Below are 16592 nucleotides of genomic sequence, written 5' to 3'. Positions count from 1 at the left end.
CTTGTCTGTGCATGCATCAGTACATGTATACATCCTCTTTGGGTGAACTAACTGAATGGCAGCAGATTAGTAGGTCAAATAATGGTCTACAGTTCTAACTGCAACACTGCAGTGACACAATCTACTGGTACATCAATCATCACCCCAGCAGAAATCTAACTGACAAACAAAATATATTATAAATCAGCCAAAGCCAAAATACAGTAGAGAAGAGAAGAGTGTTTCCTATAACAAAAGCCTCTATATCAAATGTATCAAAGGTGTTATAAGTAACATAACTTGACACACACACACACACACACACACACACACACACACACACACACAAGCACACAAGCACAGCTGGGTACATGCTGATCTCCCTTTGATGTCTGTGTGTGTGTCCATCCGTCCGTCTGTCTGTCTCCATCTGTGTGTGTGTGTGTGTGTGTGTGTGTGTGTGTGTTATTAGTTGAACTATGAGGGTCAGTTTCCACTTGATGCATGCATTACATAACCAAGGTTGACGGGGAACTATTACAAACTCAACACATGAGCACATACTGTGCCTGTCAAAGCTAAACACTCCGGACAGCAACAAGGGCCCCAATCCGCTCGCCCTCCCTGCCTCCCAACCCTCTCGCCATCCTATCCTTTCAACTGTACACTCCTCCACTCCCATACATGGCTCTAACAGGCTCAGGATCAGACTTAAGCAGAGATATATTTGGCAAAATTAGATTTGAAGAGTTGTATATCCATTTTGTAAACAAAACAAATCACTGCCTTAAGTTCATCATTTAATATCTCTAAAATACAGTGGATGGGAAAGTGTTGTCATGTTGTCCAGAGACTTCAGTTACCGATTATCTTAATAATTTGTCTTGTTTTGTGCTAGTGATCAAGTTTTTTCCCCCAATGGTGGATTATTTCCATTTCTCGTTCATATCAATGAGTTCTCAATTTAAAAAATCCTTTGTTGGAGTTGTTGGAGGATGAAGGTTAATGTGCCTGACTTGGAAGAATTAAAATACAAAAAAAATCAAGTCACTTGCAAGATCATTTAACTCACATTTTTCTAGAAATACTGCAAGAAAATAATAAACACAACATTGTCCACCATCACTCGGAGACAGACTGTATCACAGGAAAACTTATCCAAGCCAACACACACAATCAAAGCAGAGAACGGGAACAGAACCTCATCTTCTTCTGTGGACAGTCACTGTTTGAGGTATCTGAGATAGGAAGCCACTTCGGGGCTTTGTCAGTGTCTTCCCATGGGGAATTACTGTTGTCATTGGACTCTGGGTCCATTATCTCCATATATGGCTAGAATGCACATTTGGGAAAATATTTTTTTTGTGTCTCCCCTCTCACTGACTTAAATGAAAACCAGCTGATGTTAAAGGCATGCAACTTAAAGATGACATCATCATTCCCAATCAATCTCTCTCTCTTTCTCTCTCTCTCAGCAGTACAGTATTCTGATTGTTTATCCTCGAAGTCACTCAGCATAAAAGACACAAAGTAAGGGAGTGTAACTTTAGCCAACTAACACAACTCTGCAAGTGTGTGTGTTTGTGTACATACAGTGAGTGCTTATGTTATGAGCTGATAAGTTGGTATGACTAGCATACCAAATACAGTATACAACAGGGTCAATCCAGCTGAAGGAAAACACAATTACTGCTCTGCTACGCCTTTCAAAAACCTTTCAGTTTAACATGAAATCACAATTTCACTGTCTCTTAGATCAGTGGTTCTCAGCCTTTTTGGCTCATGACCCTTAAAATGAAACCATGCCTGCTCCTGACCCGCCGTCACACAGCTCAGTGAACAGCTCAACCAAAGAATGATTTTCCCTTTTCAGGTCGTTTCATTTGATCAGAGGAGGCCTAGAGGCTGAGAACTACTCAGTATCTCACAAGAATAAAAGCAAAGATTAGAGAAAAATTTAAAATAGACATGATAATAAATTTGTACAGTAGAAATATGTTTTTCCCCTATCGCACAAATCATCTTGTGACCCCCCCAAAATTATCTTAGGACCCCCTGGGGAGTCCCGACCCCCAGGCTGAGAACCACCGTCTTAGATGATGTCATGTAGAGGTCAATTTTAAAGGATAGTTCAAATGGTATACAGTCACCAAATCAGGAGCAACCTTGTTTTTTTCCAATATATTTCTGGTCCTTATTGCCAACTGTGTTACCCTCTTAATTTAGCTTCATCTCCCACCAAGCTGAAGGTAATACTACCCATCTCCATTTATTTATGATTTATTTGTAACAACTGTATGGCAACACTGCCCAAGACAATGTCTCAGTACTTCTGCACTGATTTCATGGAGACTTGCTGTTGCCCAGAGAAATTCTAGTGTACTGTTTATTTTCCCTATATTTCACCTGAATTCCTGTTGTCAAATCCATCTCCCTTTCATGTTGCCGAACAGCTTGCGTATCTACTGAGTTCAAGTTCAAGTCACACAAAAACCTCTCCGGATGTTTTAAATAGCGGGGAGGAAAACACGTGATTGCCACGTTCAAAAAGCAACAACTTTGTCCCTGCCTGGTGATGGTTTTCATTTAACATTAATCAGAATCAGAGGTCTTTGGCGTCTTCTTTCTGTATTTTTTCCTATTCTAAAACGATTTACCCCTGAGAGCACAGCCAAGAAAACTAGAGCAGAGAAAAAGTGAGCAGAGAGCAACAGCATGATAATCCTGTCCCAACTACTAAGCCAATGCTCACCTATGTGTGAGAGAAACCCATGGGTAAAGCCTGAGCAGGTTCATGTCAGGACAAATAGGGTATCACACACATACACACAAAAAAAAGTTTCTGCTCTGAAAAATATGCAATGCAACACATCAAATTATCTTCAAATAAATTAACCAGAGGGGAGTTCAACTGAATCAACTGAATCTCATCCAATCCCATCAAATCAGACTGAATTAAACATGAAATCCAACTGTTTTGGAAGTTTTCTTCAGTGAATCAAGTCCTGCTGAATCATGTAATGTCTAACCACCGGTAATTGAATCACATCAAACTAAATCAAATGAAATGTGAGTGGAAGCCCGTTGTTGGCGTGGATTTCTCCTCACCTCGTTGAAGCGCGCCACCAGGTCCTCCACGGCGTTGCTTCGCTGTGCACTCTGGGTAGGCATGGTGGGCGCCGACAGCGAGGCCTTGAGGTTGGGGTGGCGTTTGGTTTGACACTCGGGACTGCCCAGGTCGCGGGTGAGGAAACAGAGGTAGTCCAGGGGAAAGACCTGTAGATGGAGATATGGAAGGATGGATGGATGGATGAATAGATCAGCTGGGGAAAGAGTGTGGGTTGTCTACGCTCTCAGAGGACATCAGTCGGACTCTTTTGAACTACTCCTTTTTTTTTTTATAAGAGTGTTTGTGTCTTATTACACTGAATAGAGGAACTGAAAGACTTAGCGCAGACTGTGGGATTACCGCTGGCATAGAACCAAATTCCACTTGTTCTCCTTTGTTGTTTTGCTCTCACCCTTCCTAATCTCTCAAGAAATACTGTGTCCAACCTCCACTGACACAATAACATACTATAACTGCATCATGTAAGTGCCTGCCTCTGTGTCCATTTGTGCATCAGCTAAATTCTGCTTAGAGAACCAAATGGGCGGTGTTTACCACATAAAGCTGGTAGCGACAAACAAACTCTAAAAACTGTTTGACCCAGGTTTAGTGTGTGTGTATGTGTGTGTGTGTGTGTGTGTGTGTGTGTGTGTGTGTGTTCCTCCCACCCGCTGGTAGAGCTGCTGCTCCTGCTCGGTGAGGATACAGGCGATCTCCTCGGGGAACTGAACTAGGTGGCGCAGCTCCGCCAGCTCCTTACTGATCCCACTGATACTGGGAGGAAGGGAGCTGCTGCTGGCCATACTGTTAGCCAGCTGACGCTCTGCATGGAGAGAGAGAGACAGAGGGAGAGAGAGAGAGAGAGGGGGAGCGAGAGAGAGAGAGTTAATGAATTTTACTTGACTGATCCTAATTTCACTCAGAGACAGGGAGACGCTGCTAGCCGTGTTGCTATCCAGCTGATATTCTGGATGGAGAAAGAGAGAGAGACAGAGATCAGGAGAGTAGGGAGGAGAGGGTAAGAGAGAGAGAGAGAGAGAGAGAGAGAGAGAGAGAGAGAGAGAGATGAGAGAGAGAGAGAGAGAGAGAGAGAGAGAGAGAGAGAGAGAGGGAAGAACAGAGAACTACTGCTGGCTGCACTGTTAAACAGCTGATGGTCTGGAGAGACGGAGAGAGAAGGGAAGGAGAGCAGGAAGGAAAGAGATGAGAGGGAGAAAGTGTCAAGTTATCTCCTTTGATGTATTCTCCCCTGTCAACTCCTCTGGAAATTTACAGACCCATCAATCCCCTCGTTACCGGAATACACCCCGACCCCAGCCCGCCAAGTTAAGTCTGGACGTATCACCCTCTGGAAGTAAACAGCATTGATCACCAGCCAGTTCCTGTGTTTGGATTTCAGTCTGGTCCATTAGTCTGTCTGTTTACACACACAGACACACACACACACACACACAAACCAGTCCTCATCTCTGCTAACACAGGACTAATGGACAGTTTCTACATTGGTACTTGCTGCCAGGTACACATACTGTACATTGCCTGGACGCACGCCATGCAAACTAATGTGCACACGCATAAACTTATTCACACACACACACACACACACACACACACGACATGATGACAAGAACAGATATATATGAGCTCAGCTGGCTTTTCGTGCTGTGTACACAGAAAAACCCAGACACACACACTTCTGTTGGAAAGTGTGACGTTGGAAATCAGAAAGTTGTCCTTGTCATCACAAAATGTGCTTTATTTTCATGCCAGTGATCATTTTGTTGGGAGATTCAATCGGTTGGATATTTCATTTGGGAACAAGATTTCACTTTTTTCGCCGCCAATAACAATTCCGAAAACTACATTTTGAAAAAAGGTATTAAGACATAACTAATGATTTTCTTTCAGTTACAAAGATCTACAGTAACAGCCTTCTATGTGTGAAAAAGTCAGAAAATCAAGTTGCTCTGCTCTGATTTCTGACAGGTTACACGTAGCTCATTGTACTGGATTTGCAGACCTGGGGAAAGTGTCTGAGACTGCAGTATCAGTATCAGTGCATCCATAGCTGTAGGCTATAGAAAAATATCAGTAAAAGTTGCTGTGTGAACAACTAAGACAGAAAAAAGGTTACTTGAAAGGTCAATTCTCTCTCTCTCTCCCTCTCTCTCTCTATATTCCACAAGACACCTCAATTTGTGTACAATTAATAGATTAGAAGTACAGTGATCATTTTGGATTGCTGCACATTTTTGTTATCAGCTATGTAGTTGTAGTAGTGACAACTACAATGCCCTGTACAATTACTGCATTTGCTTGTGAACAAGAAAAGTTTGTGATTCTAATTAATTTTGTCTCCATTTTGTCCATTTGGTGGACTAGTGAGTTAAGCAGTTCGGTGTTTATGAGTAATGAGTTGCACTATGTTTGCGGTGCAATACCATGAAGGTAGGGAGAAGCACAGAAAAAAGATACCAGGAATTAGACACACTTCTTCTGGTTATCGTCAACTGTCATACACACAGAAACACACATACACACGGGAACACACACACATGCACATACAAAAGGGTGCATGCATGCACACACGTAGACACACACTTCAAGATGCCCTGGGTAACCCTTGAGATGTGCTACAGGTAGTCATGGCAACGGCAGTAACCGCTCTGCAGGAACAAAACTTGCTTATTTACACAGTTTGATTTGTGGATCCGGCCTAACAGCTTCTGTAATGAACTGTGTGTGTGTGTGTGTGTGTGTGTGTGTGTGTGCATGTGCGTTAGAGAGAGATGAAGAGGGGGAGACAGTTGCTGGGTCAGAACAAGGAGATTGATATTTTGATACAGTAAACAGGAGAGAGACTGTAGAGAAAGAAAGAAGGAAAAAAAGAAAATGACGAGCGAAAGAAAATAGGCCCCATGACAGAGAAATGGAGAGAAAGCTGCAGATAAGGACAGAGTAAAGAAAAGATATTTGGATAGAGAGATCAGGGATGTAATCAGGCACACAAACAAGCAAGAACGAGATAGCGAATGAATGTTGAGTTGTACAGTAAGTCCAAAACACATTAAATTCTGGAAAAAATAAGTCATATCCCTAGAGAGTGAAAGACTGAGAAAGAGAGAAAGAGAGAGAAAACGAGAGAAAAAGCGAGAGATGGAGAGTGAGGGCAGAGAGAGGAAGACAGAGAGAGGGGGGAAAGCGTAAGTGGAGAGAGAGGAGTTTTTTGTAGTTTCCACCGTCTAGCAGGTGTGAGCGATCTATCACAGATAGATCTACCGCATAATCCACTAAATCCACTAAATACCCTACAGAGAGAGAGACTAGTGGTTATGAATGAGATATAGATATTCTGATGCTATGCAGGATAGCTAGCCTATAAATCAAGCTGGGGAAAATCCTCCACTATGTTACTGAGCAAATCCAAATACTGTACCTCCTCCACACCCCATTTTAGACAAGTGCGACAAGAGAAATTATGTAGAAACAGCTGTGTCCACTTGTATCGCTATCACACAATAAAGAAAAATATGGTGGGCATATATCATGAACTCAAGATGTGACTTTGAATCCGGTTTGTGACCTTTGTCATCTGTCAGCCTCTCTCTCTTAATGTTGTATACTACAGGTACGCAGAAATACCATAAAAATAACCTTAAATATTGTCAGTCGATTTTATAGCAAGATCCATCTGGGCAAATGGACCCTGGGCATCAGTACTTTGATTTGATCTGAATAAAAACCTTGCTTAATTGACTGTAAATTATTGCACTGCATCAAATGAGAAGAACAGTGGGAGAATATAATAAAGAATATAAAACATAACGCATGGTTTCTATATAATCACAGAAAATGGCAAGCAAGATTTTGTGAGCACGCTGTAAATTTGGATAATATCCAAATCTATTCTTTCTAATCTTTCATTTCTCAAGCATATGGCCGATATCCCCTCATCTCTCCCTCTGTCTCCGCTGTTTTTACAAGCTGCCCTTTTGAAGTGGAAATAGATCAGCCCTCAAATCAGTGATATGAATTTCATGACCATGCAGCAGCCGCAATAATAGTGTAACTCACTCATTCATTTATTCATCCTTTAAACTGGGATAGACACAGTCGGAGCAAGCTGTCAGTTTCAGGTGTGCCCTGTTGACAAGGCAGTGACAAAAAGGTCTAAAAAGGTTCCTATGAATTATTTAAAAACCAAGGTACACCAATACATATATCAGAAAAATCCCTCATCGTGACATGATAAAAAAAGACTAGTGATAAGTACAGCTGGCAACTGATAAGATTTTATCAACGTTGATTCTTTAAAAAGGTCCTACACGTAGCATTTTGGATTTCTGGAATAAAGTTGTATTACTTACAAAGTAAAACCAGTTCCTGTGTGGTGCTTTAAAGGCCCCATATTCTACACTTTCCAGTGTTTATTTTATGTCTTGAGGTCCATTAAAAGCTGTTTGTGTGGTGTCATGTACCAACAAGCACAGATCCTGTATAGACCCACAGCGTGCGTGTTCAATTCTATGCACTGAAGCACTGCGACACGGTTAAACGACCTAATTCCACTAGCGTTACTTAAATACCACAAGATGACGTCACCTACCGTTAAAGTTTGTAGGGCAGCGAAGACGAGTTACTGTCTACAAATCCCTGTTACTAACAGTGGAATGTTAAGTTTCACTTTTGTTTTCACAATGGGAGACTCTGTGGATTGAGTTCAATGGTGCTGGTCTGCCCTCTAGAGGCCATCTGACGAAGCGCATCATCTCACTAAGCGTTATATGACTGACTGACTGACTGACTGACTTTGGCTCCTGATGCCCTCGGTTGTGCCGTGGGAAAAACACTCTCAATCCATTTTTACAAGTTCATTTTCCAGCATCTCTCTGAGCCTTGCCAAGAACAGGCTGTTTCTGTGTCTTTAAGGCTCATTAATATTAACGACTCCTCCGTTCTGATTGGCTTACCGTTTCAAGAGTGAAACGTGAGACACCACAGACCACGGCAGCTGCAGACAGCGAGAGGCAGGAAAAACTCTCCGGTAATAAACAATGACAACCGCTAAACCGCTTTCAAAAAAACACTTTGTTAAACTAATATTTCTTACAAAAATGCTAATGAGCGAACCTTTGAACCACAAAGTTACGGAAGTCCAAATGGCTCGTTTAGAGGATTGTTTTTCTAATATGGATTGTGTGGATTTAGTTGGCGACCGTGGGTTTTGATACTTTCATGATGTTTAGATAGCACATCCAACTTTATAATCAAGGAGGCAAGGGAAATCCATTTTACACGATATATGGGACCTTTAAAGCAATCCAGCACATTTCCCACAAAATTGAAGACTGCAGTGCAGAAGCGATGCTCTTGTCTGTTTATGGTAATCATACTAATGTCTCAATATCAATGTGGTAATGATTTATTGATGTTAAAATGCTACACATGACACCTGTAACAATTCAATTTTAACAGTCTGATTCCTTAACAATTGCCTTATCAATTCCTACCTTCTATAGATCACCTTCATAGACCTTTATAGCACTCCACAAATGTCACGTCTGAATTGCAGCCATGGCCTAGGAGCACTTGTAGCACTAGTCTAGTTTGTCCTCTTTATCGGTGTAACCACACTTTCAATTTCCTCTTTCTAACATTTGCCACAGTCACTCTGCTGCAATGCACTTCAGCTACAATGCAACTGCTGCCTTGCTGCAGAAAACACTCTGCTCCCTCTGAGCATGTTACTCCACATCAAAACCTCACAGTCATTCTCACACACAGCAGACAAGGGAAGAATGCAGAAGAAGACAGTTCAATACTGAATTTGCGCATTTTGTTTGATTTGAAAAAAGAGCAGGAAAAAAAACTGGGAATCGATAACGAGAATCTTTAAGGATAAACATTTCGATCTGGTCGGTTCTGGAAACATTGGAACCGGTTCCTCAATGGAGCTGGGTCTCAGATTCCAACTGTAGTGATAAGGCGATCTGTTATGTTCTGTTGGGGACCCATGAGAAACAGGCCGCCGACCCATTTTGGATCATAACCACTAGTTTGAGAAACACTGAATCAGGGGGAATGATGGGTAACACTGAACCTGCAGCACTCCTGCTGTGAGACATTTAAGAGGACATGAGCCAGGAGCAACTGTCCATGAGTGTCACCCTGACCTTTATGCATGGGTTTACTCCTCTGCATGCTGAATAAATGGTGTGTGTGTGTGTGTGTGTGTGTGTCAGGCTAATGTTAGATCCTGTTCTGAATGCAGTGGAGGATGGAGTAGATTGGCCGAACATCCTTTTTAACAATTTTATAATGGCATTTCTGCTTTAACAAATAGTATGCCATGGAGAGAGACAGGAAATATGTGTGTGTGTGTGTGTGTCTGTGTAGTGGTGTTTGGAGGGGGGGGGGGGGGGGGGGGGGGGGTGGGGTGTACATGTATCAAAAACGACTCCTGAATACAAAGCCTTTCATCTGTGATGTCCGATCAAAAGTGAGGCCCGGCGCTGCTCCAGTGACAAAGGATGGGAGACAGACATCATGGACTCAATGGACAATGTTTTCTCTCAACTAGGGCTGAGAGTGCTGTGTTTTATGTCTATCTTTTAATGTACATTTCACGCTTTGGAACTGATATTCACACCGGCCCCAATTCTCAATCTATCCTGTACGCTGTTTGTAAGAAAATGTTAAACCATTAATTTATTGTTAAGAGGAATCTTTCGATTGCTGTGTGATGTTTGGGCTTTTTATTTCTTCTAGAAAAAATCAGGCAGCGACTGTGAAGCTTGACACAGAAGAATATCAGCCTTATTTTCATACTGAAAATAACCACTGGGTCAATTTATGGTCTTGACATTGCGGTGACTCAAAAGCTTAACACATAAACAGCATGAAGCACTGCTGCTGGATGGAAACCTTATATGTCAAACTTCAGGAAGAAAGAGAGGAGTTATTGATAAAACTCACTGTTTGGGTTAGCGTGACATTAGGGGATGAGAAGGGGAATTCATCAAGGTTTTGACTGGGTTTATGAAACTTAATTAATTTACACATAACAGGAATATGTGAATACCAAAATCAAAGTTTCAAGGCTTTTCACCATTTGCCAAACCAAAGCGAAATGAGGAGAATCTTTTGTTCAATCTGATATCTGTGTCTTTGATTCACTCTAAGTAAACGAAGAGCCGACTCATGGTCAAGCGGCGGAACTTAGAAGCATGCTGAACGGAAAACCGACACGGACGGTAAGAGGTGGAATCTTTCAACAGCACCTTGAAGATTGTTTTGTTGAATTGGTGAATCACGTGTTATTTATACCAGCCAAAGCAGAGGAACCTTGAACATAGACACCCGCCGCCCCCACCTCCCTTCCTCCCCACCTTCACAAATGCACACATACACACACTGCTCTCTCACACACACACACACAAAGTACACACAAGCACATGCACATTCAGAGCTGATGACAACCTCTTCTCTAGGCTATGTAGGGCACTTGAACAGGTGCACCACAAACAACCAGAGTCTAAGGACTGTTAAATCAGCCTTTTAAACTTCATAATACTACAAACAGGAAAATAATACTGTGTTTTTTCAATAGAAACTCAATGAGACTGATGGTAAAGAGGCAAATTTCCACTGCGGTGGACAATACAGTTCTATTCTATTCTACATTCAGTGTAACCCAAACTCATTAAAGCATACTGCTATACCCCTTATGCCAGAAACCACCATGAATATATCTGGGAAACATTCTGGGTCCTGATCAATAGTTCAGGAAACACAGATCAGATAATCATTGGTCTAAGATTTTAAATCTGCCTTTAAAATCAGGCATTACAACATCCAACCAATTTCCCTTTAGACAAAAATGAAACAATCAATCAAAAATAAAATTACTAGAACTATTCAGTACTCAAAAGATCCACACCAACATGCACAAACATGAATACTCTCACACACACACACACACCACACACACACACACACACACACACACACACACACAGGGAGAGACAGCAGCTGGAGCAATACACATCGATCTGTCTGACTGTTGACAACACTGGGTTACCGTAGGGAGTTTCCCTCTTGACACAGATATGCACACACAAACACACACACACACACACACACAAATACAACGATTAGCCTCTTCAAAATATGACTTCTCACCATTAGTGGGAAAGACAAACAAACAGCGATTTGTCACACAGCAACTATCTGAGAGAGGCAACAGCCAGGATAAAGATGAGAAAGCCGGGCTGATTAAGTCGAAGGCTCCCTGATGTGGCACCTGATGCCTGAAGTCAAGTCGAGTTGTGTTCTGTAAACTCTGTGTGAGGGGAAATTTGTAGATAAAAGTAAAGGCAAAACCCAAAAAGCATGCAGTCGTACATTGTTCGTACACTTTGTTCTCTCTTTGTATGGGAAAGATCACGTCAACCTGTAATGTGAATTTGTTTTGTTAACATCCGCTGGTAAATTCAAAATACATCTGATCTGCCATTTATTTCAATAAAATGTCAACTTTTAAAATTGTTTTGCGTTGTTTGCTACTGCCCCCTACAGTTTACTTTGGTGGCAGAAGATTGTAGGAATAACAGGCAAACCAGTTAGGAAAGTTGACATTTTATTGAAATAAGTGCAGCATGGTGGATAAACATGTGATGTGAATTTTACCAGTGGACCCTAACTTTAAAAAAAAAATGGTTCTAAGTCATGCTCTGTGAGGTTCGTATGTTTGCCAATAAGCAAGGCAACATTAAACTGCCAGAAATCGCACTGGAGTTTGATGTGACGTTCTCATCCGTAAAAAGAGACAAAGAGAGAACAGCATGTATTAGGGCTAACATTACAAGTGGCATTACATGAAACACACTCAAAACAAGCAGAATTCAGATAGATAGAAAGGGCAGTTTCCAGTACAGGTCCAACACAAAAGACACAACTGCTGCCAAGTGTAAGAGTTAAGACACGTGCGGGAACTGTGAGTCTGCGCTTGGCACCAATCAGACAGCAACACCAGAGAAGGTAACACATACCGACTAGTTCGCTACGGACCTGAGGGATATTCCAGGAAACAGGATTCCACAGTTACCCAGATAAAACGTAAAAAATGAAAACTTTTTGCTCATAACTTTACTCTCAATCGATGTCTACGACTGACTGACGTTGCATAATTCAAAACTCTGACAGAGTCAAATCCACAACATCAAGATAAATCTGAATATTATCTGACTCGTATTTCCTGGAACACCTGGCAGGGCAAATTCTTCATCAGATTACATGCTGAACCTGTAAACGCATGATTTGTACACTAGATTTATTTTCTATGAATTGAGGAGCCTTCTGATTTCGCATATGAGGCACGTTAAACTACTCACACATCAAGCAGTATTCTTACTATATATAAGAACGACCAGCAGCCACACTGTTCTTCACAATCTGTCTACTCACTGATCAGCTTGAAGTCCATTCTGTGTGAGTGCTTCATGGTTGCCAGATACAGCTGGCCAGGTTGCCTCCCACACTGACAGTTCAGCGCCGGGGTGAGCGAGCCACACTCGTCTACATTTGAGCTGCCAGTCCTGTGTCTCCTGCAGCTGCTCTCTCTTTCTCTCTCTCTCTGACTGTCTGCTCTCCTATTTCTCCCTCCCTCTCTCCATTTCTCTCTCTCTCTCTCTCTCTCTCTCTCTCTCTCTCTCTCTCTCTCTCTCTCTCTCTCTCTCTCTCTCTCTCTCTCTCTCTCTCTCTCTCTCTCTCTCTCTCTCTCTCTCTCTCTCTCTCTCTCTCTCTCTCTCTCTCGCTTTTCTTTCTCCTCTGCCTTCTCCTCACCGGCAAACAACTCTCTTTCCTCGCTCTCTCCCTCCCTCTCTTGACTGTATTCGCTATCCTTCGCTCGCCCTCCCTCCCTCCCTCTCTCCCGCCCACTCTGCACTGACACCATACATAGTTCACAGCCATATGCTACAGTTAGACCATCCAGCCCATCCCACTCTGCGCGAACACACACACACACACACACACACACACACACAATCATAAGGATACAGTGCAGGAATAAGTAATAAGGGATAACAATCCAATCCAAAGCCTTTCTTCCTCTCTCTTTCTTATCCTTTGTGTTCTTCTTATTTCGCTCAAAATCATTGAATGAAAAAAAAAAAGAATTTTTGAGAAAAGGAGAATGCTTCCCTCTGATTTGATTCTGGTTCTTTGTTACAATGATGTTTTTAACACACTTTTGCAATGGGTCTTTAATTTAAGGGAAGCTACTGCTTATATCTATTTTGTGTAAAACAAGTCGCCTCATGTTGTTTAATCAACAGATACAAAGCAGAAATTACTACATATTTGAAAATGGTACTATTTTATAAGCAGAGGTCTCAATATTGACAATAACCTCAACAATTTTCAACGAGGACATTTACCAGCAATGACTTTGTTAAGAGGTGTCACAGTTTTCAAAGCTGCTAGGTATATACAGTACTGTTACACTTTTTGCTAGGTATATTTGAAAAGTTTTCCATAATTCACAAGAGACAAAAATGCCACAATCCAGTCCAAGAACTTCCATGACTGTATATATTTAACATTTCTATGGGCTTATGAACAATAGTATGTGTATTTTAAAGCCTTGAGACTTCCCTTCACTAGAATCCCCCACCACATCTGCTGTAAATGGGACTTAGATGATGGCAGGCAACACAATGTACAATGATGACTGGGAGGAAGAGAGAGAAAGAAAAAAGGAAGAAAAAAAAGAAGAAAGAAATATATGCAAATATTGAGCTGGAAGGATGGAAGACTGTTACTCGTCTACTCACATCCTTTTCCGCAGTACAGTAAACTGTGGGATGAAGGAAACAACCTGAACAAAAGAGCTTAAACCACTCTCATTCATAGCTAGGTGACAGGAACATGGCTGCATCCCAACAGCGTTCATTTGAGTCTTCTTTTCTCTTAAATGGCTGCAACTGTGAGAGTTTCATTCCAAAATGAGATATCTACCGTTTGAAAAGAGTGACACCTGATCTACAAACCAGGACTGAGGGCACAAAACTTTTTTTTACTTTTTAAAAAGGACAGTAGGTAACATAGCTTACACAGAACACTCTTACAAACTCCATGATGAACTCTGCTTTTTTTTATTAATTTTTTTTAATTTTTTTCAAAACGGATATAAAATTTTGGAAATGATCCCTTCTTATCTTTCTCAAACCAAAAATGGAAAGGAGACTGAATCCCATGTCCAAAAAATGCAGTAAAATAGCAGTGTTAAAGTTAAACAACATTGTTTTTCCTGCACCTGCTCCTTTTCACATAAGCCCACAAACGGATAAATGCAAAGCTATACAAATGTGTATACGAATGTGCGCACATACACACACACGCGCACACACTCACACACACACACAGTGTTTAGTTGACACATGCTGCATTAGGCTTCACACATTTCATAAAGGCAGGCTCCATGAAACAAAAACAACTCCTTCTCATTACAGACATACTGGTGGCTACGATCTATGATCTCTCTATTTCTCAGTATCTCTACCTGTGTGTGTAAGCCACACACACACACACACACACAGAAGCACACAATGCATACACACTGTACATACACACAACCCATACACCCACATTTCTGCTTTTCCACCTTGACCTTACCCTTGTCTATTCCCGTTGACATTTTTTCCAGCACCAGTATTTGGCTTTATGGGTGTCAATAGTTTACCCTCACAACAAAGCCCTGTCACACTGACCCAGACCTGAGCCAACTGTAACCATAAAATATCATTTATCATAGCAGCTCCTCTGCTCCTGACCTGCCCCGAAAACCAAACCCGTGCCATACCACAGCGAGACACAAGTCATTCACCTACACACAACAGACGGACCAGCGAAATGTTTTCATGTCATTATAGTGGATGTGGCGCGTGGAGAATGTTTAGAAAAACATTCCAGCTCTCAGCACTTGCATTAAAACTCTGAGAATACCCCACTGCCGCTCAGGCGATTATACTGGTAATCCTTGAAAGTATTTGGGCCGGAGCCACTGATAGAGTTTTCCAGGCCCTCTGCCCCTTATCTAAAACTATTAAGTGCTGGCTGCAGAGTGTGTAACTATCTCACCCATAATCACCATTCAAAAGATCAACTAGCCTAGCATCACAAGTTACTGGCAATAATGGAGCAGGACTGCAGAACTAATGAGACTGTGACTGACACTGCGATGACCAAACACTTAAATAGAAGGATCAGGATATTTAGAAGTCGATCCTGTTGATCATAAATCAAGCCCCATCTTAGGATATTGAAACAGTTTTTGTTTATGAGAAATTGCCACAGCCTCCTTTTTGTATAAAGTCCCTTCAAACAGTTCCTTTCCTTGTTTTTACCATTACCACAACTATAGAAGTACATGGAAAGACTGGCATATGATTGAGAATTCACGCTATTTTCCTTGATTGTGGATAGTGCAAGGCAATTCATATTTATTAAGGAGAGCAAGTCTCTCATAAGGGTGAAAAGGACTCCAATTAGGGATGCCATCACACCGCACTTTCACAGGTGCACAGATAGAGAGACTGACTTTCCTCCCAATTGTCCTAAAATTGTCCTTGTCATAAAACAACCGTTTCAGAGAGGAGTTTTCACTTTGGAGGCATCACTCAAAAGACAAAGAAAGCCCTTTTAAAGATTCTCATTCATGAATAAAATGAGATATACAAAATATTAATTCTGTCAAATTTCACACCTGCTCTACACAAAATGATTGCTGGCATCAACATACAATACAGGCTAATTTAAGACCTTTCCTTATATAACAGTTACATTTTAGAGGACATAACCATCTGAACATTTGAACTATTGGGCAATAGACATCAGGTTACAATGTTTTCTAAAAACAATGGATATATATTATAAGGCATTCAGCTGATGCTCTTATCCAAAGCTTACAATTAGTATAACAGTAGAATAAGATTAAGTAGATTCCCAACATTACAAGCAACAAATAGTAAGGAGTACAAGGGTCAAAACTACAGCGCCCAGATAAGAGATGTAACAAATACTGCTGAGTTCCTAGAATGAACATCTATTATAGTGAAGAGCCAGGTGAACAAATAAGAGCAAGGAGAAAAAAAAGTAGATTCTTTTCCTTTTTTTTCCTACAGAGGACAGGAGCATTTTCAGTGCAGTAAGATTAGGAGGAGGAGGAAGGGACAACGAGAGGACAAGAGGAAATATAAAGGGAGAGGGAACATAAAAGCTTTCTATAGAGGCGACAAAAAGGTGACCCTCAGCAGAGAGGGTGAGAAACATCCTTTCATTTCTACTAGAGGAGAGGCACTACAGTAGATAGTGGAGGTATAGTGCACTCTCTTTATAAAGCTTTATTTCTACTTCAAACCCAACCGACTTCGTATGACAAATTCATACCTGGCTGACGCTGATGCACAGCACACACGTACATCAATGTCTGTTTGCTGTGTGT

At 41.4% G+C, this 16592-nt stretch overlaps 1 protein-coding gene across 3 annotated transcripts in view; it reads right to left on the bottom strand.

The window, feature by feature from the left end:
- The window catches only part of plce1 (phospholipase C, epsilon 1), a 94757-nt gene that overhangs the window by 36631 nt on the left and 41534 nt on the right, over positions 1 to 16592 (bottom strand). For all 3 annotated transcript variants that reach the window (XM_078290708.1, XM_078290711.1, XM_078290710.1), the window contains exons 8-9: positions 3757 to 3911; positions 3088 to 3255 (exon numbers count right to left, since the gene is read on the bottom strand). In XM_078290708.1, the coding sequence (XP_078146834.1) occupies positions 3088 to 3255; positions 3757 to 3911 (323 nt within the window). The remainder of the gene's footprint in view (positions 1 to 3087; positions 3256 to 3756; positions 3912 to 16592) is intronic.

The sequence above is a fragment of the Centroberyx gerrardi genome, chromosome 20, assembly GCF_048128805.1.
Source record: "Centroberyx gerrardi isolate f3 chromosome 20, fCenGer3.hap1.cur.20231027, whole genome shotgun sequence".
In the NCBI taxonomy this organism is placed as follows: Eukaryota; Metazoa; Chordata; class Actinopteri; order Beryciformes; family Berycidae; genus Centroberyx; species Centroberyx gerrardi.
The sequence above is the reverse complement of the archived record's forward strand: the minus strand, read 5'-3'. Positions and strand labels throughout refer to the sequence as shown.